Source organism: Triplophysa rosa, linkage group LG20 (genome assembly GCF_024868665.1).
Source record: "Triplophysa rosa linkage group LG20, Trosa_1v2, whole genome shotgun sequence".
NCBI classification, from domain to species: Eukaryota; Metazoa; Chordata; class Actinopteri; order Cypriniformes; family Nemacheilidae; genus Triplophysa; species Triplophysa rosa.
Genome location: NC_079909.1, coordinates 14792013 through 14817671, shown reverse-complemented (window position 1 = coordinate 14817671; position 25659 = coordinate 14792013). Strand labels below are relative to the sequence as shown.

At 37.5% G+C, this 25659-nt stretch overlaps 1 protein-coding gene across 2 annotated transcripts in view; it reads left to right on the top strand.

Moving 5' to 3' along the window:
• arhgef10la (Rho guanine nucleotide exchange factor (GEF) 10-like a) overlaps positions 1 to 20851 on the top strand; it is a 120897-nt gene extending 100046 nt beyond the window's left edge. For both annotated transcript variants that reach the window (XM_057361671.1, XM_057361672.1), the window contains 5 exons: positions 1056 to 1210; positions 6566 to 6708; positions 14818 to 14989; positions 17865 to 17987; positions 18198 to 20851. In XM_057361671.1, coding sequence (XP_057217654.1) covers positions 1056 to 1210; positions 6566 to 6708; positions 14818 to 14989; positions 17865 to 17987; positions 18198 to 18730 — 1126 coding nt within the window. In that variant the 3' untranslated portion in view covers positions 18731 to 20851. The remainder of the gene's footprint in view (positions 1 to 1055; positions 1211 to 6565; positions 6709 to 14817; positions 14990 to 17864; positions 17988 to 18197) is intronic.
• The last annotated feature ends 4808 nt before the right edge of the window (positions 20852 to 25659 follow it).

Here is a 25659-nt window from a genome sequence, read left to right as displayed (position 1 = left end):
GAAAAATAATGAACCACAGTTTACAGTACTGTAAAACAGTCTAAAGGGCAGCTCAGAGGATGAGTTTGTGTCGAGATGTAATGGTGCATGAAAACTATTAAATGATGCCATCTCTCTGAATCATCTCAGCCCCTAGAATTAACAGCGGCTATAAAGGTGCTTTGGTTTTGTGTAAATCAGTTATACCCGAAAGTTTTTTTCATGACACTTGTTTAGTGTCAGCTCACCGTGCTGTGTATGTGAATCAAGAGCCAGAACTAATATAACAGCTGTTTGTTTAGAGCAGTAGGGTAAACAATTGGACAGAGATGTAAACTATTAATCAGAAGAGATGAAGAGATTAAGACACAATTAAATGGAAATGGAAGAGAGTCTTAACAGTGTACACAGAGATCAGAAACAGGTGACGGCTAAGCTCTGTAGTCCCAGTATGTCTTATTAAAAAACACAAAAAATACGGTGAATGTGGTAAAATAAATTATTTGTTTCATCGCGACTTTAAATATGAATGTGACGAGGGAGGCGTGACTCGAGAGCTGTGGGAGGAGGAAGGCGGGGCCGGTGGCGTACAGCTGATACTCATTATCACTCACGCCACCGGCCCCGCCTTCCTGCCCCACGCTCTCGTCCCGCCTTCCTCGCTACAATGAAATAATGATAATATATTAATTTCATGTTTAAAACATTTGTAATTTCTGTGTTAATGCATGTGTTACATATGTGCAGCATTTAAAATTCTGTGTAAGCAATTGTCCTTGTTACAGTATATGCTTCCCTTGCTGTGTAAAACGGCATACGTTTAATACCTTAATAAAAAATGATACAGCTTTCAGGTAGTTTTACTTCCCTTTGTAGTATGAAGTGGAACTGCAATCATTTTGTCACAAATTAAATGTTCGTTTCTCTCTCAGAAATCACTGTGATTTCGAGTCGAAAGTTAAATCATTGAGAGTGAGAAACATAGCTGATATTCTTAAACGGCCTTCGTGCAAAAGGGAATAACTTATTGTAAAACTCAAAAAATTAATTGCATGCATTTTGTGTTTCTCGGCAAGCATCCAGGTGTACGGCAGCATGGACACGGCCGCTCAGTGTCTTCTGACCCTGCGTAACCCCGAGGGCTGTCCAGTCCTGTGTCTGAAGCATTCGGGAAACTTCCTGTTTGCTGGCCTGCGGGTTGGAACGCTGATGGTGTACAAGAGACATGGAGGTACAAGTTTCAGAAACTCTGATGTCTCATTATATCGCTGTGGAGTTGATGTTTTTGTTATACGGTTTACACTGAGGTGCATCTGAGAAGCTCCTGCTTTAGAGTTAGGAATTGCAGTATAAAGGAGCCAGCCCAAAACAAAGAAACAATGAATGATGGCAAAAGCTCTTTTTCTGTTTTTCTAGAAGCAGAGCAGAACACCTGCATCATTTTTACACGCCCTGTATGATTTATTAATACACTGTATCTAACAAATAATTAACTGACTGTTTTCGGTTTTGAAATCACAGCTCCTAATTTAATGGCGAAAAACTGTCGGTTGAGATTGTTACTATAACTTATATCTACTTGTAAATTTGCAATGAATTATGACTTCTGTTTCCAGAAGAAAGACAAACATAGATGAGTTCTGTTTAATATCTCATTTATTTCTGTGAGGTAAAATGAGGAGCAACTTAGAAGCGTCTCAGTTCTCCAATCTCACAAATGTCTCCATTTCAGAAACTGAGCTCATATTTACCAAGTCTGCAATGAAAAATATATTTGAAAGATTTCAATATGAACTCAATCATTTCGGTAACACTTTACAATGAGGTGCTATAGTTAGTTAACATTAGTAAATGCATTAGCTAACATTAGCTAACAATGGCCAATTGAGGTTTTCAGCATTTATTAATCCTTGTTAGTGTTTTTAATCCAATGTTAATACAGTTATGCATGATGCATTAACTAATGTTAACAGTGACAACATTTGATTTGAATAATGTATTAAATGCTGAAATGAACATGAATTAATATTAATAAATGCTGCAGAAGTATTGTTCATTGTTAGTTCATGTTTGCTAATGCGTTAAGTAATGGTCAACAAATATCACATTGTACACTGTAAAAAGAAATCCTGTAAAAAACGGATAAAGTACTGTCAGAAAATTACCAGTATATTTTCCTTTATTTTACGAACATTTCCGTTTGCTAAAATGCAATTTAATGCAGTGGAAAATGTAAAATACAGGTAAAACAACTGTAAAAAATGAATACGGAAAATTCCTTCCTTCATTCCTACGGGTTTTTTTTAGAGTGTAAAGTGTTAACAACATTTCCAGAAATCCAGATTATTGATATTAAAGCTCCACACTTGTAATGCATTTTAACAATTGTTTAATTTGTTTCTATTTTTTATTATATTCAGTACAGAAGTGATTCATCTTTTTCTCTTCTGTCAACACTTTTGATAATTGATCATTTGAATGCATTTTCTGTTGTGTTTCTGTGTATTATAGAGAACAAAGGCCATTCATTCCCTTTGCATTGCAGGTGCAGTAACGGATAATAAAGGTCGGATTTAGACGTCTGTGTTATTTTTCCCCTATTAGCTTGTTTTTTCTCTGTATCACAGAACCGGACAGTTATACGTTCAGTGTTTTCTTCTTTCCTTTCCCCACTAATGGGATTAAACACCAAATGGGTGGGATAATTAAGAGGGGTAATTATTAACATGTTCCCAAATGAAAAGGACTCTATAGAGTGAAAGGCTAATCAAATCAAATTATTAGTACAAATTAATCTGATAGTCCCCATGTTCAATTTGCTCTTTCATCAACCTTCCATTCAAACATTCATGCCTGTTTTTTTCCCGTCCCCTGTATGCTGAATGCCTCAATGAGTATGTGAGAGATATTAGTTCTGTCATGTATTCTGAATGCATTCAGAGATGAGACAGGGACGATAAGATTGTTCTGTGTAGGTATTAGTTAGATAGAAAGCCGATGAATTCGGGATTACCTTCAAAGCAATTTGAGATTCATAAGTCTGTCCTCTGCACGCACCTGTGCCATATTTATTTGCTGTAAGTAAGTGTGTTGGAGACGTGATAGATAGCGTGGGACCACGTTGGGGGTGGTGCGAAGCAGACGCCTCCGCACAATGGGTTTATCACATTTTGCTACTTACCTGACTGTCAACAAGGAATTACCTCCACCGAAGTGGAAAGTAAGATTAATTATGCCGACATGCACCGTGTCGATTGAATATTACTATTCTTATAACAAATGAGAAAGTACAGGGGAAGTACAGTACACTTTTTTAAGCAAAACTGCCTTATTATTCTATGAAGTAAAACATTGCCCTCAAAACAGTTAATATTGTAATAAACTCTAGAGCCTCACATGAGAAAAGAAGAAGAAGTGTGAGCACGGCAGAATTGCTTCGGGGACGATTTTGTTTGGTTTTTCTTCCCTGGATACATTAAGACAGATTCAATTTGTGAGGATAATCAACAGTGTGCATTTATACGGATAATAATGAGGTGTCTAACTTTGAAAATACGTAAAGTAAAAAAGTAAATATACACCCACAAGCAATAAGCAACTTTCTGAATGAAAGCCCGTAGGAAACAGATTTCTGCTTCTGCTTCTCGTGCATTATTACATCAGAGCGGTAAAATAGATGCTGTGTCTGAAACCTTTCTCCTATATAGTGTGCTATATCGGGTGTCTGCCATTTTGTAGTGGTGTCCGAAACCTGATTGAACTACTTGGTTCCCTACATTCGTTCTCTCTTTTTTACCCACAATGCACTCTGATTTTGAGTGTACATTCGATGTACTCACTCACTCACTATTTACCATGATACAACACGAGGTGACTGTTTGATAAAAAACAGCTTACACTGACCGTTTGGGCCACGATTGTATGATTATATGATTATACACACTTATGTTTGTTCTTGTTGACAGTTATCTTCTACTTTTAAAGAATAAGCAGATTAATGAATGTGATAGACAGTAGTGTTTTATTTTAAATATATTCAATCGTTTTATTAAACGTGATAAAATAAGCATGCCTGCAAATAAATGTGACAGTTTTTTGTTCTCTTTATTTTAAACTAATAGACCGTTTCATCGGACGCACGCTCCTGACCCCCACGTAACTTCCAGTTTGTGTTTGGCTATAGTGTCTATAATAATAGGCTATAACTATTTATATTTTATTTCATTTATATTAATATTCATTTGCATTATTATTTTACTGTATACTAATTGTATTAAATAAACGATTTTTTTGTGTTGTATGTTCATTTTATTAAAATTTAGTTTGGTCGCATTTAAACAAACCGTATGGTACATTGACATCTACAGGTTGAGCTTGGTATCGGAGTCTAAATTCAAAATATTGGAGAGACAAGTTTAGCCAAGTAACGGTTCTTCTCGGTTTCTTTTGATTGTTATCAGAAATAATCTACAGGCACTCTAGTGTTTGTGAATGTGAACCGGAAGTTCAGTTGGGGGTCACAAACGTTTGTTTTTGTCTATACAATAAACGTGACAAATAAAGTGAACATTTATTTTAGTATTTTATAAAACAATACACAAAGCCACACAGGTGTAAGATAAGCAAATTGTTATGTTTATGACGAACCTCTGCGACAGTACTTTCAGACACAGGCTATATACATCAGTGTCCGAAATCACGCACTCATTTTCATTCACTTCTTCCCCATATAGTGGACTCAAATGTCATTCGCTGCGGTTTCAGACTCAGCAAAAAGATGCTTCCACTGTCCAGCTACAGTCAGTTCCTTTCCCCTGAAGGTTCCTCGCTTTGAGCAGATCTGAACCTTCATGTGAGGATGAACGGCTGTGCATGGGGAAGTTTTCAAAGCATAAACAAAAAATAACGTTGGAAGACTGACATTTGGAATATGCCACGCAATTAACCCGAGGAAGTCGGTAGCCATCCCAAAGCCATTCTGGTTTCAAAGACAGAAATAAACAACTGGAAATGTTAATTAAATGGCTCGCTGCGGTTCCCTCTTTAATTTGGCTTTATTAATGTACTGTGATATTTGGCGCAGAGAATCCATATGTAATCCATCGCATAATGGTGTCCGCGGTGGCTACAACGCAGGGCTTGTGATTAAAACCCAAAGCCTTTTGTGTTCTTAAACATAAAGGAGAGAAAAAATGTTCAGCTTTTACAAATTTACAGGTTTACAAAGCACACTCTGTAGAGCAGTTTGTCTGTTTAGGGATACTGTAGAAACAACATGGTGAATTTCCTGCAAGGGGACCCACGGTGTACATAGATGGAAATAGCTCATTCTAAGGTAATAAAAACATAACACTTCATTATGTTTTTTTCCCACCTCTGAAGACACAGTTATGTATATTTTATTGCATTTCTGCCAATAGATCCTCCAAAAAAATACACACAGCACCTTTAAGAACTTGGCAGAAATACAGTTCCAACAGTTAAGCATACACTCAAAAAAATGAACTGTCGCTGCTGTTAGTTTTACTTAACCCATCCTTGTTCACAGTACATAAAGAATGCAAGTAACTGAATTAACGCAAGTTAACTATGTTATTTATACTAAAAATTGAGATCTGTCAGCTTTACTTAACAAGTGTTTGACTGGTCAATTTAACATTGTTGAGTAGAACGCAAAACCCTATAATATTGGACCTATTGTTGAGTTTACTTAATATAAACAAGTTAATTCAACATGACTGGTTGAGGGGGATTTTCAGTTCCCAGCATGCTTTGCGTAAGACTGCGAAATTTTGAAATTTAGTTGTATTTTAAGTGTTTTTCAGTATAGAAAGCTTTTACTGTGCTAAAGCCAGTACTGAGATGCATCTCATCTGATTTGCTCATTGTGTTTTGACTTACATGCAGTAAGTCTGTAATAATTTATGTATGACAACAAAAAAGTACCATTGAGAAGGATAAATATTGAGATTAATTAACTTAAAATTACTGATACAATCGGAATGGTTTGGATTTACTCAAACAAGTTGTGTCAACGTTACTTACGTTACATACAACTAAAGTGTTATTTGTTCAAATTACTTAATATTGTTGCGTGGAACCACTTGACGCAGCTTTTTTAAGTAAATTCAACAAATCAATTTTTTGAGTGTATTTGTGTTGCACACACAAGGATTTTTTTCTGGAGTTTTAATGAAACCAAATTACTTTGAGTAGCTTGCTCAGGGCAAAGGCATTACCATTCAGCACATTTTTGTCGTTTTTAAGCAAAATAACATGCTAATTTACTAACATTGACTATCTTTGGCCATATTAAAATGTTCCACCAGATAGGATTAGTGATTTGCCTTAAAGCGAGGTAATTTCACAAGCCACATTGTGTTCTGTACCCATGTATGTTCACCTCTGGGTTTCTGTTCTGACTTAAGGGACATACTAAGTGAAATATGTCTGAGTACCTTTGCAAAATTGGCCAGATCAAGCCAAAATTACCACAAAGTGTAGACATCTCAGTCTTTAGAACGAAAAGGGCTTGTCCCCTGTGGTCTGTTTTTTAAAAGAGTTTATTTTTCTCTTTTTGTTGTAGGGGAACTGTGGAATCCAGACACTTGTAGAAAAGTAAAAGTCGGTCCAGATCCTGTGAGGACGCTGCTGGCTTTGGAGGACTCTGTCTGGACAAGCTGTGCAAACACAGTTACTGTGGTTCAAAGGTCCAGTCTGTCCACGCAGGTAAGCTTATCATTGATCTACATTTCCACCTGACTTCAAAATAGCAGAACTGTGTGTTTCATGGGAACATGGCCAGTGCTGGCTGACAAATTAGCTTGTGCGTGAAGATCAATAAAAGGAGCAATCCATTGCTATCTGTGGCCAAGGTACCTCCTCTGGGATTTTTGTTTCTCTTCACACTTTTGAACCACACAGGATGAGTAAATAGCTCTGTCAGCCCTGTTTACACCTGCTATTAACATCCGTCTTGGCTGTTTCGATGACAGGGCGAGACAGATTGTCATTTTTAACTGGTAGTAACATTCCTTAGTGGGTCGCCTGCGTCCAGTTCATGTGATTTTGTTGGGCGGGTCTCTGATTTTGTGATTTCATGCATCGCAGATTTTGTTCAAAATTTTATGTTTATATTAAATTGTTCAGTTTTGACGTCTCGGAGATAACCTCTAACTACAGACTTGATCTCAATTTTTTTTTTGTTATTCAGTATTAAAGGTTGAGAAATCTAGTAGATCTAAGTAGATCTAAAACATTTGAGAAATGTCTCCGTGACTTTGTGGCCATACAGTGGAAGTCAATGGGGACCAATGAGGTTTGGTTACCAGCATTCTTCAAAATATCTTCTTTTGTGCTCTGCAGAAGAAAGAAAGTCATACAGGTTTGGAATGACATTAGAGTAAATGATGACAGAGAACTGTCCCTTTAATACTGGGTGTAAACACAGTTTTCAATCTTTCAGTCTCAAGTTATACCCTTGGGGATCTGTCCAGTGGGAGTTCATAACCCTGAGCCTTCCTTTAGTCCTGCCTTCTTGGGTTTTATCTCCAGAATCAAACATGTCTTTCATCCTCTGAGATTTCTCTGGATGCGCCCATCAGAGAAGAGATTTGCGCTAGTGGCAGGTGAGTGGAACCCTGCTGCTTTCAGCTTGATCCTCCACAGTTCGGGCCAGTGCTGTTTTTATGTTCCGCTGATTACCTTGTATCCCCTGACCTGTAGAGTCGTGCTGGCCTACCAGCAGGAGGAAGTGGGGGGGTCATCTCTACAACTGTAAGTCTGCCTTCTTTGTACGCCGATTTGCAACAAGTCCCATAATGTGGTTGTCAGTGGGATAAGCAATGGGGCCTGTAAGAATTCAACTCTCTCCCCTGATTCTCGCAGGCAGTTTCTAGGTAAGCCGCACTGTGTGGTGTTGTCTTGGTGCTCTGACCCGAATCAATGATCTTGGTTTGAGGTAGCTGGATGGCTATTGATGCAGAAGGCTAAAAGAGCGTTTCCTCTGCGCCACTGCAGAGAAAACAGTGACAGTCAGTATGTAGACATTATAAAACCCTCAACTATAGTAATACCAAAGTCCTGAACTAAGTACCAATGTTTAGCCTATTTGAATTTTTTTGTGTGATTTACTGTTTTCTACATTACTACATTCTACATAATATATAGAACAATTTGTGAAAATATAACCTTGATATCTTTAATATTGACTGAGTAATGTCATGTCAAAGATTAAAATCATAATAAAACGAAAGGCTAAATTTACAAGATTATTCCATCCAATATTCATTTTTCGTAACTTACTTTAATATATTAGTATTGTATTGTATAAACACACATATCGTCGCTGTCCTTCCAAAACCTTGTATGTCCATTTTCGATTTGATAAAGGAAATGGAAAAAACACTGTAATTTTTCAATGACTACATACTGTGTTGTCAAAGATGACATGCACTTTATAATACTTGATATTGATTAGATATTTGCAAAACCCAATGACAAACATGAAGGGAGACTAATAATAATGATTTATGGCAAAATATAAAATCACAAAATATGGAGATATAAGGTTTCAGAAAAACAGCAGCGGAAACTGAAAACATTTCATCTTTATTTGGTATTTTGACCGGTTAATCCAGTTTTCATTTTCTGAAAATAAATGCAAAACAACAAAAATTTTAATTTTTGAAATTTGTTTACAGTTGTTGTACAGAATAAAACAAAAAATATAATTTTACTTTGGTTACAAGTGTTTTATTTAAACACGTAACTACTTTCTATGAATAGAATATTTAGTATGAATAGAAGATTATGTATGTACTGTATGTATGTACTGTATATACATACATTAAAGGGATAGTTCACCCAAAAAGTGAGTAAATGATGACAGAATTTTCAGTTTTGGGTGAATTATCCCTTTTATATACAATTTCGTATGAAATAAATATTTATATATCAGGAGATATATTTACACAGTATGAAAAAACAGACTAGATCACCAGATTAACACATCTTAAACATATACAAAGAACTACTAATTTACTGTTATGTGCCCCCGGTTTCACAGACAAGTCTTAAGACTAGTTCCAGACTATAATAAAAGTTTGAGCTATGTCTTAACTGAAAATAAATTGCCCTGACATAGTATCTTAAAATATCGTATTGTCTCCAGATGCACACTAATAATGTAACAGCATTTTGATAAAAGCAAATAATTATGAAGTTATAGTCCTGGTTTAAGCTAAGCCTTGTCTGTGAAACCGGGCCATGGTGTTTTTTTTTATTGCATCAAGTGAGCCAGACCAGCTGTTTTCCCCGAAATACAGATGCATGACACCCTGCTCCTAAGTCTGGCTTGTAAACATGCAGAAACGCGTGTGCTTGTATTGTTCTGATCTACAAATAAGGCAGAGGCCCATACGTTGTTAAATGAGAGGGTGTCTAACAGCGTTGTTCTCGTAAGCACTGCTTTTCCACGTCACCTACTATTATACAGGACTAATGAGAGGTTAGGTGTGATGCTTGTGTGATACATGGAAGCTTGCTGTGTTTTGCCCCTTCTGATAGTGAAGAACAGTTCTCTCCCGCTGTGATGTAGCGATGTAGTATCTAAAGAAGACGCGGAGAGGGCAACCTCTGTCTCCGCTTGAGACTCCGACTCAATGATGGGTCTGGCTGTGTTAACAGGGTGAGATGTATCGCAATACGTTTTTGCATAATAAGTTATATGATCGGGTCATTTATAGTTCTTCCAGTCAAAAAACAGAGAACAGAGAACAAGAAAGTGAAAGAGAAAGAGAGAGAGAGAGAGAAAGAGAGCAAAGGCACCCACTTCCAACAAGTCAATTAAAAGAGCGAACACATCAAAGACAGTTTCAGTCATCTCCCTCGCTCTCAAACAAAAGAAGCTCCCGTTGGCAAGGGCACGCAAACAGGTGCTAATCCCTGTCTGCCAGTGCGTCGAGTAAAGAACTGTCTCATGCACCCACCTCACCCTCTCTCACTAATCTGCCTCAACCCCAGACTCGAGAACTCGCTGTGCGTTAGAGCTCTTGGGGCTCCTCGGTAGCACCACAGACCTCAGGGGGCCGTGTGCAAACCCTCGATAAGACGCGCCGCTCCCTCATGCCTCATTAGAGGATCGGGCATGAAATGGCTTCTCTTTCCCCGTGGACTTTTGAAAGGTGTTTGGGAGAGGGGTGTATTGTTTTCTGATACGGCTTTGATGTGAATCACTTTTAAATCAAAGTAACTCCGTTTCGAGTCATTGATACCTTCGTGATGTGTGGCCCTCGTGCCCGCTGCCGGGATGCTGAGTTTTGAGGGGGAAATGTTTGTTACACTGATGCTCAGAGTGTGTCGTGTATTGTTGAACTGAATAAAATCCTTCTTTAAATACATATTTAAATAAGAGTAAATGAAGAGAACAAGCACATTACAAAGCAGTAAGTAAGAAATAAAGAATGAATATATAAGTAGGAAATAAACCAGGTTTGTATGAGAAAATGTCCTGAAAATTTGTTTGTAAGGTCCTTTAAAGGTCGACCACTGAGAACAATCAACACTGAATGTTGGATCCCCACAAAACTTAGTTCTGACTCTTTGAAGAGCAGGGATTTCAGCACTAAAGAGACTATTTAGAATAAGCCCTGTTGAGGATTTAGAAACCAATTACTACATTTTCAAATGAAGTTGTTAGAAGCCAATGAAGAGATTTTAAACAGGCGTAATGTGTGTTCCCACTCCCACCCAGGCTGCAGTGTTTGAGGCAGTTTTGTCCTGCCGAAGACTAAAATGAGAACTTAAACATTACAGTATCTGTAATATTACAGTAACTCTCACACAATCAACAACATTTGTTCAATGACAAAAGCAGAGGTTTCATACTTTCTGTATGTATTACTTGTTGTAAATTGTACGTAAAGAGTGTTTTGTGTTAGTATTTTTGATGTACTGTTTCTGTACACAGTATTTTGGGCTATGTTTGATCTGTGTATGATCTAGAACAAATGATCTGCAACATATGTACAGTATTTAGAAAAAAAAAATATTCCACTGTTCTGAGGGAACACAAAGTATGTTATTTTATAAGTGACGAACCCAACCGTTGTGTTGTAAATAAACCTATGCTAGGTTGGTTTAACCCATTGTTGTGTCAATATAAACTATTATCTGGGTTAATTTAACCCGACAATTGGGTTTGTCCCCGTTTGACGCAGCGCTTGGTTGAAAATAACCCAGCATTTTTTTTATAGCGTGTATGAGTATTTTTACTAAAATTGCGTTAAATAAGTGTACAAATACACGTGGCTTTAAAGGCCCAGTGTTTGAAATTTAGCGTCATCTAGCGGTGAGGTTGTAAATTGCAACCAACGGCTCACTCCACCCCTCCCTTATGAAGCACTATGGCTGCTGGTTCATAAACGACCATTTTAAACATTACAGTTGGTCTTCTAGTAAAATGAGTTATGCTTTGGTCCTAAGTGTCATTTGAAATGTGAAGATCTTAGTTTATGTCCAATCCTAATTTGAATATATCTGGAAAAAGCCACAAAATTATAAGCAGTTGATCCATTCTAAGGCCCTTAGAGACCGGTTTAGTGAATTAAGCACATTGAGCAGCTCTGACTGCATTATCAAGGAAAGATTTGCATTGTTTTAACATGTTTTTCCTCATTTACCCTTTGCAGTCCTGTAGTGTTTTGTGAGATTAATAACATTTTCTTTTATTAAAGTGTTTGACATATGATTTGGCTTGTGCAGCAAGTTCATCACCGAATAAGAAACAGGTGGAGGCAGATTCTTATGATTCAGGTGTAACAGTGACGTGCTGTGGGCTTCATGGCTGGTGAGGCACTTACTCCTTCAGAGTCAGATTTACAAATATATGAGCCCAAAATATTACTGTTAATATAAATTAATAAATGAATTAATTAATACTGTTTATGTTTTATATCTCATCAGCATACTCTCTCACACACACACACACACACACACGGGTAAGGTAATGATTTGGCTAAGAAAGAACGTTAAATTTACAGCGGCGAGAGAGCGCATTTGCTCTGCACCCTTCTAAATTTGTTGCACGTTGCAATTTCACAATTAATTTCATAATCATAGATTACAATACAAATGAAAGAGTGGTGCACAAACAAATAAATAATTTAAATATTTAGTTGTTTAAAAGATTTTCGTTTTGATGCTTTAATCATTTTAATAAAGACAGTATGTCCAACAAAGGATAACAGGAAAAACTCAATATTCTATTTAAGGTCAAAATTTAGTTTTAAAATATTTAATTGTTTTTTTTGGTCTGGTCCTATTTTGTGTCTACAATTGAAAACCGTTTATGGTCTTACCTTTATTTATAAACGAAGTCCATGTGCCTATCCTTCTTCACGAAAATCACGTTGTTGTAAAAGTCATCCTGGCTGTTTGGCTCATATCTGCCCCCTTCAGGTTGCGGCACGGTAACTGTTTGCCTCACCTTGTGCCTTTTCACTGCGGTTTTATGTCCGATTAGCAAGACTAATTATGTCACACACATTCATGAAAAATATTAGCCAGACTGTTGAAAGTGAGGGTGTATAATAAACGTGCCTGCAAACATTATGTTGGCGACATATAGAGAGACAGCAACAGGCACGCGCCAATTGCACGCATCAACCCAGTGTGTGAGTGCTGGTGCAGTCCGAGGTGAGGCTCACCTCGTCGCTGCCGCACATCGCATTTCTCCCGTTTATCTGAGCAGGAAATGTGCAAATTTAGCGATTTTGACTAAAAATTATCAAATTATTGGAATCATTTCTTTAAAAAAAAATAGCACAGAACAGGTTTAATTTTATGTTATCATTATTTGTTTTTTTTCATGATGACAAGTGAGGCTCTGCCTCCCCTGACCGCACGTCACTGAGGTGTAAATAGTCTCAGCAAATTCAGAGTTGAGGTGTTGTTTCTCATCAGCCTTGAAACCAAGTTGGGCTTTTTGTTTTGTTTTACAAGTACAGAGAAAGAATGTGCAAAATGTTTTTTTTACTAAATAGTGCACATTTTGTGCTACACTTTTACATACACAGAGAGAGTTGAATGGCCAATAATTACAAACACAGTGTGACTGTAGTCCAATTCACAAATAATAAGACAAATCTGTCGCTCGGCTGGAGGTTTTTCAATGTACGTTGACCTGAAAAAATGCCTCTTACTTTCATTTTGGCCACAGGCTAAACCCCAGTGTGTCCCAGGAAGCCACATCCCTGAGTTTGGTTTCGACAAAGCTCTTTGGTCTTCAACTGGGATCGATGCAACAACACAACCAGGACAAAGAGAAAACACTGCTGTACTCGCCAACCCGAGTTGTCTAGTACACAGACTACCACAAATGAGCTCCGAACTTCTTCATAAACAGAAAGTTTAGGTTTTGTTTATACAGGCACACTATGTACTCTTGAGAATAAAGGGATACAAATAACCTTAAATTGCCAGTAACACAGATGTCTCATCATTAGAGAGCCTTGCTGCAGAATGTGGACTTCACGCCTAGCTTCCAATAAGGTGAAAATGACCTGTACCAGATCTGAGCGTGGGCTCCTGACTCCCAGCAATAACATAAAATAAGGTCACTTATACTTGGAGACGGATCCATTAAAACAAGGCGTCAGACATGCTAAACCACATCTCATTTATGGTAGTGCCTTCACACTTCAAACTCAAGATTTTCACGCTCACATACCACCTTGAGTGGGTGAACGCTCCCTGTTCCGAAAAGATTTTTCAGACTCGCGCAAGGAGTCCTTGTAGATGGATCAAGAATAAAGGCGAATAAAAAGGGCCCTTTGTCATTATAGTTCAATATTCTATATGTGCGGTAATGGAGAGAGAAAGCGAACGAGAGAAAAGACGAGATATATAGAGAGTTGAATTGAAATGGAGCTTGTAACAGTTTGTTTTTGTCATGCCTTATTGAGTTCTGTTCCAACCATTTTTTTGTCTTGCTTATTGATTTTCATTGGTCTCAGGTTCATGGTTTAACCTATTAATGCCCTAATTACCATTATGAGAGCAGAGAAATGTTAATGCCACATTTATTCTTTTTGGTTAAAAATGTGAGGTTTGCTGGGTTTTTCAAACAAAATCTTTTAAAGATTTATTTTTTTGCCTTTATTTGATAGAGAGAGTGACTCTTTTCAGAGATGACAGGAAGCGAAGTGGATGAGAGAGAGGGGGTAGGATCGGGAAAGGACCACGAGTTGGGATTCAAACTCTGGTCGCCCAGGACGCACCGGCGCCACATGTCGGAGCACGAACCACTCGACCACCTGGCTCCGACCAAACAAAATCTTTAATGAAATCTTGGACCTTAGATTAGAAGTTACAATTGTTTTCCACACAGCGTTATTGCAGAGCCGTGCACAGAATTTCTTTCTATTTTAGTGGGAATTAAGTATTAAGGATAATATGGCTTGTATATTCCCTTTGGGAATGAGTATTTGTTGGAATAGCAGTGAATAAATGTGAATCAGATGTGTAATGGTTCTTTAAAATGTGCGCCGGTGTAATTAAGCAAAATTATGGGAATGACACTATCGGTTTTTAGAATGCATAAAAATGTCTTGGTAAATGTATGACACTTTTAATGAGTCTTGATCATGGTAATGATCCCATAAGCATCCAATTTCAGTAAGTTATTTAATTATATTGAAGCTGAAAGTGGTGTGTTGTCTAAAGGGTTTCCAACTGGCATTAGTTTCGCATTTCTGTTGACTGCTAGTGATGTAGAAATTGCACGCTTTAGCATTTAAACCCAACTTTTATCTCATTGTCTTTTTTATCCTGTCTTAGAGATTTGAGGTGCACCAGGAACCAATGGTGAGCGTGGCACACATGGTACGAGCCGGAGGTGGCGTATGGATGGCCTTCTCAGAGGGTTCCTCCATACGACTCTACCATACGGAGACGCTGGAGCACCTGCAGGAGATCAATGTTTCTACACCCTCCTCTTTTCACAACCCCAGTAAGGATTTCTCAGTCCACCTACAAAATGCTCATGTTTGTTTCCAATCCTTGCACCTCACTTTTTATGATACAGTGGTAATAATGAAGTTGTTCGTCTTCAAATGGTTTCTGCAGACCGGCTCTCCGGGGACAGACCGTGAATAAGTGACTAACTTAAGACCCCGCTGAGCAGTAATGGAGCTGTGGGGTTAATGGCAGGAAAAGTCACATAAGAATGATGGCGTAACACCACAGACGATGCTTTTCATTCTGAACGTTTCCATGGCAACACTTTTGTCATGAGTCATGAGGTTCTTTTTCCGACCCTGTTCTTTTCCCACCCGGTCTTTAACTTGTCCGTGTCCATCCTCTTTAGCCGTCTTTATCTCCTACAGCAGGTCCTCTTAAATGTTGCTGTCTTTTTGATTTTTAATCCTCCATCTCTCCTTTACAGGTAAATATTTATCAGCCCAAGTCAAGTACTATCTTTGCTATCTCTGTGAAAGGAGCTTTTGTAAACACCCATTATATAAGCCAGGACACAGACAAGCGTGGTTTGTAAATGGTGTAATATCTGCACGGCAAATTGTCACTTCAGTGCAATTCTGTGTCACACATCAGGCTATGTAAAGAGACATATGGGTGGTGTTGCTTCAGTAGCTTGCAAGATTCTCCGGAGCAGAATAACTCCTTTCAGACTGTCTAATAACGTTTGATTTCACTTGAACTCGACGTCCGCGTTTAGCCAAAAAAACACGATTCTTCAGCTGTCACAGACAATTGCCATCAAGCGGAAGGGAAAAAAAGAAAGGCGGTACAGAAACCCAGAGCGCCACATCAGACTTCAAAAACTAGCCAGAGCAAGTTAATGTCAGCTGGTCCCCTGCTACAGCCGCGTCTCATTAGAGCACTCGAGAAACGAAGGGAAAAAAGAAAGGAGATACCTCGCAGTTTATGACAACAAGCGAGAACATCAAACCTGCGGATCAAAGTTACAGCTGTATTTTTAAAGACATATATTGTAGAAATGACTAGGGTTGCAGCTAAGATGTCTAGAAAGTTCTGTGACCCTGAGGCGATTGTCGAACTCGACAGGCTAGCTGCGATTAAATATGTAGCGCGTGTTTGCGGAGTTGCAGTTGCAGGTAATGGAAGGAAGGTTCACAGTCCACAGAGCACAAAATAAGCGAAAATAAGCTTTGGCAGACGTCGCCTTCCCATACAGTCGGCTCTCGTGATTATGCAAATCCACAGACATCACGTATAGGAAAGCTGATATGGTTATTACAGATCAATGGCCTTCTAATCCCACGGGTTTGCTCCCGAGTGATGGCTGATGAATTCATTAGCTTCAAAGTCGGCTGTTGTTCTGCACAGCGGTTGTTCTGTTCTGTTCTGTTCTCGGTTAGTTGGAACCTTTAGACATCATGAACTAGACCAAATGCTTGAGTACGGAGCGAAATATGTCTTCTTCAGTTATACCATTAATAATCAAATAGGTAACACTTTATTTTGATAGTCCATATGATATTTGATATTTTACAAATGATTTGTAACTTGCAACTTCTTGTCAACTGCCAGTCAGTAGAGTATTATCAATATAATAATAATAATAAAATATTCTACTGACTATAAGTAACTCAATAATATAATGATATTAGTAGTATTATTATTAATAATAAAATATTCTCATGATTATATGTAACTCAATAATATAATGATATTAGTAGTATTATTATTAATAATAAAATATTCTCATGATTATATGTAACTCAATAATATAATGATATTAGTAGTATTATTATTAATAATAAAATATTCTCATGATTATATGTAACTCAATAATATAATGATATTAGTAGTATTATTATTAATAATAAAATATTCTACTGACCATAAGTAACTCAATAATATAATGATATTAGTAATATTATTATTAATAATAAAATATTCTACTGACTATAAGTAACTCAATAATATAATGATATGAGTAGTAGTATTATTAATAATAAAATATTCTACTGACTATAAGTAACTCAATAATATAATGATATTAATATAATATTATTATTATTGGTATGTTGTATAATAATACAAATAACAATATTAATAATATTTTTTGCGATTATTAATAACATTAATAATGTAAATCTGTATTTCCCTCCAAACCTACAGTTTTCTGCATCCTATTTCTTCAGCATCCATGTAGTCATATGCATATACAACTGCTGATTTATATGACAATCCATTATGTAAGCGGTCATTCTTGAACAGGCAAAGAATGCATAATTGTAAATGTTAGGCAGAACAGGAGACCTGACATTTTTAATAAGAAATTTTGTCAAATGCTATTGCTTTTATGTGACCTTCAGAGGTTTTCTGCAGAATAACTGTCACGCTACAAATACTTCATTTACACATTAGCCAAAGTCTCCCTAAGTGCCGTAGCAACCTAAAGACAGCACACCGTAGAAACAAATCCACTAGATCTTGCTGGTTGTTCATGCAAAGCACACCCTGTGATCTGAGTGTGCGACCACCATCCAGACTTAGCGAAGATTTCGACGGGCTATAATGTTTCTCCCCACTTTTCTGTATTTAAAATGAGCTGTAGTGATTAACAGTGGTTTTAGAAGATCCAGGGTCAGGGTCGTGCTGCTTTCTGTCTAAACAGCCGTCTGAATGTTTTCATACCTGAACCCCTGATGTCTCTTGCCCAGTGTTGAACAACGTGCTTACACTGATATAATTGACCAGTTACATAAAACTGATGAGAGAAGAACAATCGGAAGAGTGAGATAATCAGCAGTGTGCCGAGTCTCTAAAGAAACAATGATTTTAGATGAAAAGCAAAGTGCTTTTTTTAATGTTCTCTTTAATGCATTTTTTTAAAGGTCAGAAGAGCCTGAGAGTCACCAGTCTGCTGATTTGCCAGGGGTTGTTGTGGGTGGGCACTTCCCAGGGTATAATCATCACCCTGCCAGTGCCCAAACTGGAGGGTATCCCAAAAATTACAGGTATGGAGGTGGATGTGCTTCATCATGATGCATAACTACCTTTGCCTCATGCACAAATCTAAATATCAAAATATTTTTTGTCATTTTTATTTCTTTAATTTAAATTTCAGTTAGCGATGTTTTGCAAACATTAAATTACAGTATATCGAAATACTGTATTTGAGTACATTTACTGTATTGCCGATTTACATGTATTTTACTCTGGTGTAGGTAAAGGCATGATGTCTCTCAACGCTCACTGCGGACCTGTGGATTTCTTAGTTGCCATTTCCAGCACTTTGTCCCCGAATCTTCTAAAGCGAGATTCTGTGGTGGAAGGGCCTGATTCTGCTTGTGGGGCGGAGGACCGCAGTGACTCCTCCCAGGAATCTCTCCAGCAGCCTTGTATTTCCACACACGTGGATGGCAAAGCAAAGGGGCGGGGCGTGTTGCTACAGTACCGCCTCCGCTCGACCTCATTGTTGCCTGGACGACCATTAACCGCACGAGGGGACGAAGCATCGAACTCATCTTTAGAATCTCTGGAACACAGTATGGAGGACGGCTCTATTTACGAACTCAGCGACGACCCGGACATGTGGGTCAAGGGTCGGCCCTGCGAGAGGGACGGGGCGAGGAGGGACCGGGTTACCTCGGTAGCGGTGATCTCAGGGGCGAGGGGTTTTCGCAGACTGAGGGAAGCTTCACAGGGTGCCAGCACAGAAAATACTCTTCTGATATGGCAGCTTCCTCTTACTGTTTGAGTTAGGGCTGTCACGATTATTAAATAATCGTCTCATCGCGATTGTTTGACCTCATCGCCATGATTTCGGATCATCGCAATTATCGCACATCTCTATAGAAGACACTAGGGGGAGCTGTAGTGCATCTGCATATTGCATATTTTAGTGTATATATTGTTACCAAAGCATGGTAATACTTGTAAAATGTACCACCACAACACAATCACTTAAAAAAAATAAAAAAAAACATATACAAATTACCTGCAGTACAATTTAATATTATTTAAGCAAATCTCAGTGTGAAAACCAGTCTACCAAAATTTCATTAACACACAAGTAAAATTTTACTGTAGTCTTGCAAGTGAGAAAAAAAACAGACTAGAAGCTTTTCTATGACTGATAGTATTTTAATGGTGGCTTCAATTCACACCTGATCAATTTACTTCATTTACAAGTATTTGGTGGTTGTATTATTGACAGGTAAAAGCCTAAACCTTAAATATATGATGATCCAATTTTTTCCGATGTATTTCCAATAAAAAAACATAGTCTTGTATTCAGAACAATATGGTCATTTAAATTGCTGAATCAAAAATGAATGAGAATTAAATGTCAAAGCTCAAAAACAGACAATTAATCGTCATAATCGCCAAAGCCCTAAAACAGACAATTAAAATAGACAATTAATCGTCAATCAAATTCCATAATCGTGACAGCCCTAGTTTGAGTCATGTTAACTTCACAAACAGTGTGTGGTACAAAATGCGAGTCTCAGGATTTTACCGTACATTATTATAGGGAAGCAAAAATCTGGGGATATCAAGAAAACAAGGTCATGAAAAGAATATCCTCTCATTGGTCACTGTAGCAGGAATGTGTTTCCTTACCCATGATGGTTCCCGATTCCTGTATTTAACATCTGGCATGGCGGTTCAACATAATCAGGACCTTGACTATTCAAACCGAATATTTCCTTGAGGGTAGCAGTGAGGTCAACCTTTAGTGAATCATTTTCTTTGGAATTTACCACACTACAGAGCTGCTGAGGGGTCTCTTTATTCTCTGGCGTCTGAAGGAATCATATCAGCGGAACATGGAAAGCCAAGTGAAAGGGGTTTTCTACGCCTCCTTGCTAATTTTTTTCTCACCCTGTGACTCTTGATAATGTGAACGCAAGTTTCTTGTTGAAAGTCAAGTCCGGTCAGGTCAGAACCGTGAGTGTTAACCCTCATGGAACGGTTTCGAAATCTCACATTTCTGTGATAGGGTTAAAGCCCAAAAACATTTTTGTCCTCAGTCATGACCAGGAAACATTTTCACCATATGGCAATAATTTGAATCATCTGCTTAAACTGGCTATTACTCAACAAGCAGATTCATTACATACAAGCACCGCTAATTACAGGGAAGTTGTGGATCTACAAGGCTTTTGATGTTTATTTGGTCTTGTTTAAGAGATATTCACTGCTGATATTTGTGTAGTACTGCATCTGTGATCTGCAGTTGGGTTCTTTATTTTGATTCAGCACACAGGGTCCACATTGAACAGATTCAACAGTCACCCATCACAAATTGTTATATAAAGGGAATACATTGTTTTTTGGTACAAGCAAATAAATAAATAATACATTAATGAATAAATCAAACTTTCAAAATATGACTTTAATGAACAATTACCTACCTTTCAGATGTTACTGAGCCTTTATGGATATTTGTGCATTACTGAATCATTTGGTTTATTAAGAAAATAAACTAACAAATTCAGATATTTCAGAAATAGCTACTGAATATAGTTGTTTTTTCATCCCACTGTTGTCATCATTGATTTTTCACAGCATGTAACGTTATGAATGTATAAATGTATCATTTGTTCTGGTACTGCAAGCTTTTGTCTTAACTTGTTTTTGTATTCGCATTTTAACACATAAAACATTTATGAAGGTCATAATATGAAACTGAATATAATAACCGTGTTTACAATAGTTAGTCATTTGAATATGACATTTTAAAGTGGAAGTTTAACATGAATAATACCAATTGTACATTACTCATCCATATAATGTAACTACTTGAAGTTTTCGTTTGTTTCTATAATGCACTGAAGCAATTGTTTTCGGCTAATAAAGTTGTAGGTCTTTTACTCACGTAAAGGAGTGTTAACATGTTTTTTTATCGTAAACCTCTGTTATCGGTGCAAATATTAGTATGAAGTCTAAAATGTGCAAAACAGGACCGCAAACCCTGAATAGTCTTGGTTTCGGCTAAGCTGTCAAATGTATGTGGGCCCTTGCATTTTTTCATCTCTTGTTGACCTGCGGAAAGGCGAAAATCCTTGTGATTTGGTACAGTTTATTCAGAGATTCTGGATAAGCATGCTGCATTAAATGACACGCCACACTTGAAAAAGCCCAGAAGCTGTAATAAAAGGTCAGAACTGAATAAATTGATGCGTGCTGGGACAGCGAGTAACTCCATGCTACCGCCAGAACATCTTAGATGTGAAAATGATCACTTTTACGAAACCGAGTTCTGTATTTTGAGCTCTGCAAAAGGTTTTGTTTTGAACTTTTAATTATTTGTTATGCGAGCGCTTCTAATTTCTCTTCGTTTCTATTTCCCAAATGCAAAAGCACAGACGTCATTTCAGTGGAAAAGCTGTATTTAAAACCCAAGGACGCTCGGGTGCATTCAGATGGTTCATGAATGGTGTAAACACAGATGTGTGAGTGAATAGCGGTTCTGGGTTGAGAGTTCTACACCGAAGCTTCTGCTAGATCTCTTCATCCCTGTAATGCTGGATGGTCTGCTGGCTTCAGAACATCAGCCTTAGGCGGATACACAACAGAAAGCCCAGTTAAACCCGTGTTGGGGTAGTTTTACAACATTAAGGGTGTTTGACTGAGTGTTATTTGCCATCAAATTGATTTGAGATCGCAGTTGTGTGAAACAGCTGTGCTTACTGTTTGTCGCTTGTGTTTTCCTGGGATGTTTTGTTAGTAGGACAAGAAAACCATCCAGCCATGTTATTTGTAGAGGAGGAAACATCAAACAAGTTGAAAGCAGCCTCTAATACTTTGCATATTTACCATTAAGGTCAATGTTATTTGCACTCAAGTGTTGTGTGACTACTAAAAATCTCTTGCAGCTTGCATTCATTCTTCGGTTCTGTGACTTTGAGCCAATTTGAGGATATTTAAAGTCATTTTTAAACAACATACTGAGTTCAGGAATACAGTAGTTTAGTCTTAGTTCTGATGTGACTCCAATACCGAATTTGACCTTGACATTGACTTTGTCAGTTTTTAGAGTTCATCTTTCTAACAAAGCATGACACTGCAGCGGTTATTTCAATTGCTTTTCAATTTGCATTGGTCATTTACTCATTTCTTGCTAACCCTCGTGAAACATTCCAGTAGGGAAAGTGTCAGATAACCGAGATCACACGGACACACATGCTGAGTCAGAACCGTTGTCCAGTTCCGAGCGGAAGATGGAAAAGTGCAGACTTCATATTCGAGCAATTGTGCAGCAGTGCTGAATTGCAATTTAAAACTGAATTTCGCAACAGAATATCCCGTTCGCCGACCGCACTTTTGCCTCGAAGGAGACAACAAAGGAGCCAGGTTGCAGAGCAAGCGTTTCGCCTGACAAACAGTCACAAACAGCAGATACACGTAGATGTGCATATTTTTCCACTAAAGATGTCAATTAGCCCCTCCCGGGGAGAGTTTTGCCTATCGTGCTACACAGCTGTGAACATAACCTCTCCTCGAGCTTTAGGAAATATTTGCTTACTCGATCAAGGCTAAGCAGTACATGAAGATGTTAATCTTAAAAATAACTAAATTGGATTGCATTAGACAAAAGATCAAACCAAGTTATATTTGTAAACAAAAGGATATGGATGTAAGCCCTAAAGTTCACACGGGTGTAGTTCAGCACATTAACTATGGATATGTTCCACTAAATTTGACAACCAGACAGTTTCGAAACACTTCTTGTTTTCATTTTGAACAGTATATTTATTATTTTATCATTTAAAATAAATGTCACTATACTTAATATTGTGTTATGTGATGCAATGGCACATGATTTTATCCAACAACAACCATATAAAAAAATTACATTTTGCATCCAATGCTTTCTTTAGCTGTTCAAAGGTCAACTGCTCAAAAAGTATTAATCCTTAGAACAAGTTTTTCTTGTGCCTGTAAAACATTGCAATGGGAATGCTTTGCAAGCTAATCAAACAAATTACAAGGTTAACACTCAAGACATTCAGTAGACCTTTGTATATCAGTTCAATTTGGACATGCCCCATGGGTGACTATTAATCGTCCCATCTGTCAACAACACAAATATATGAAACATCCTAACCATCCTGTGTAACCAAAGGGGCAAAGCAATCTTTATGTTTTCCGTGGTATTCATTCTGGGAGACTGTTGTCTTTTGTGACTGTGGCCTGATCTGAATCGGGCATCCCATCGCTCACATCTGACAAACAGATGCCATGCACGCCATTTATTTTCAAATCCTGTGTGACAGACACATATCCAGCCGAGATGCCTGGGAGTGAATCTTACACTAGGAAGTCTTTCTCATCTAGCTCTACCAACCGTGAAAACTTGCCAACATGTCCTCATTCATACATGCTTGCTCACAAGAAGTAGGACCTCCTATGGTGAAACAACAGGGTTAAAAGAAATTAATGCGTTGGAATTTATGAATATGACAGTAAGTAGGGCTTTTTTGTCTTGGTGTGTGACAATGTACTCATTTTGTGATGCAGAAAAGCCCTCTTGAAGAAGCCCATGGTTAAGTGCATACTTTAGCTCAAAGGCCAAGATTTACCACAAGACTTACCACACTGCACAAAACATTTTCGTTAGTTAAAAACGCTCAATTTTAAGGAAAATCATTAATAAATGCATTAAAATTGTTTAAATGTTTTTTTTGTTGCTTAATTTAACATTAAGTTAATTCGACTATTCATTGTGTCATTTTCAAAAATGGAGGAACAAGAGCGTGCGTGACTCACATGTTTAATCCATGCAGCGTAGGTGCAGGTTGCGTCACATGTCAATACAAAATTTTCTCTGGAGAAAGACACTCTGGGTGGAATGTATTCATTAATCAATTCAAATGGGACATTTAACAAAAGTACTGCATGTTTTTTTTAAGGAATTTAATCATCCTTGAAGCTCGAGAAGGATCATCTGAGGGAAACAACAAACCTATTGGAGGACGGCTGAGGTGCAGGTTAGCAACACAATATTTAAAACAAAAAATTATACTATACATTGTGGGGGTGGCATACTATATTATGTAATTATTATAAAGTTCATTGTTTTCATCTGTTATGTAGCTTATAAAATACACAATGTAATTTCTGTACTCGTATTTTAAGTCACATGACGGGTGGAGACTGGCGTTGTGTTTATTGCTGCCTTCAGATGCTTTCAGAAATTTGCTAATTCCCACTTCAACCCAGAAGTAACGTTTGGATTTAGTGACATTAAAAGTATTTAGTAACATTAATGTTACTTATGATTTAGCAGCATTTAAACATTACAAGTATCTGCTAACATTAGGGCCCGGTTTCACAGACAAGGCTTATCTTAAGGCAGGACTATACCTCAATTGGATTAGGATATTTGAGTCACTTTTACAAAAATGCTTTAGAAAGAAACATTACCTATGTGCATCTTTAGACAAAACAATGGCACTGACATATTTTACGATATGTTAGGGCAAGTCATTTTCAGTTGAGACAGCTCAAACATTCATTTAAGTCTGGGACTAGCCTTAAACCTTGTCTGTGAAACCAGGCCTAAAAGAGCACCATTCCATAAATTATTTCACTTACAAAGGTCATTTTTGTACCTTTGTAAGTGTTGTAAGGGTATTTTATTTATATTATTGAATATATTGAAGTGTGTCACGTTCAAATGAGGGGCTAAATAATCAACATCAACCCCGCTGGTTTGACCAGCAGACACTCAAAACATCTCAGATTTTCTCAGCAATTATTTCAAAATCGGTCGGCCCCCTTTGTTCCCATGGGCAATTCGGTTTCGGTTTATATTCGGTCACGACACTAACCTGTGAATTCAAAGGATATGTTTTTTTAGCTTTGTAAGTGGTGTAAAAGATCTTGTGTAAAATATTAATCTTTAATGCAGTCATGCCAGAGGACATGGGGAAATATGTGGGTAATGACATAAATGTGGAATACTTTAAGGAATTGCAGCTTGTTTGCTCTGTATTTGCCATAATTATCCTGAGGTCATCTCGGTGTGTTAAGAAAGCCCCTACTCTAATTCTGCCGGTTGTTTGCTTAAGCAGAAAAACAAAAGGTTGAAGCAGCTGTCACTAGGGATGTAGGCTGGCACACAGTTAGGAGAGCAGTTCCCAATTCTCTTCTCAATTTAGTACTCTACAGATCATTAAGATGGTTTAATGCATTTAATGTTGTCTATATCAGTAAACTATATGGATTCTAGCTATTAATATTTCAATATGATCTTTAAGCACCATATCAGCAGTAATGCATCAGCTTTGTTCCTATTTAAGTGCACTAACACTATGTGGATTCAGAGATTCCTGAATGTCGCTTATGTGGAATCTCATTTGGATCTATTACTGGAGTGCTTATTTGTACCCTGCCTTGTCTGCTCTCCACAACATGAAACATTAAATGTCTTGGTACATACATGAACATTTTTTCAGAATAGACAAAATCATAGTTGCTTAATTGCGCAATATGTACAGTTTATAATAATATAAATAAGTTATGTAATTTGCTATATATTTTTATGCTATATATGATTTAATAATGTGTGCTGCTCGACAAAATCACAAAATTGAAATACATTTACATTACATTTATGCATTTGGCAGATGCTTTTATCCAAAGCGACTTACATTGCATTATACTATACATTGTATC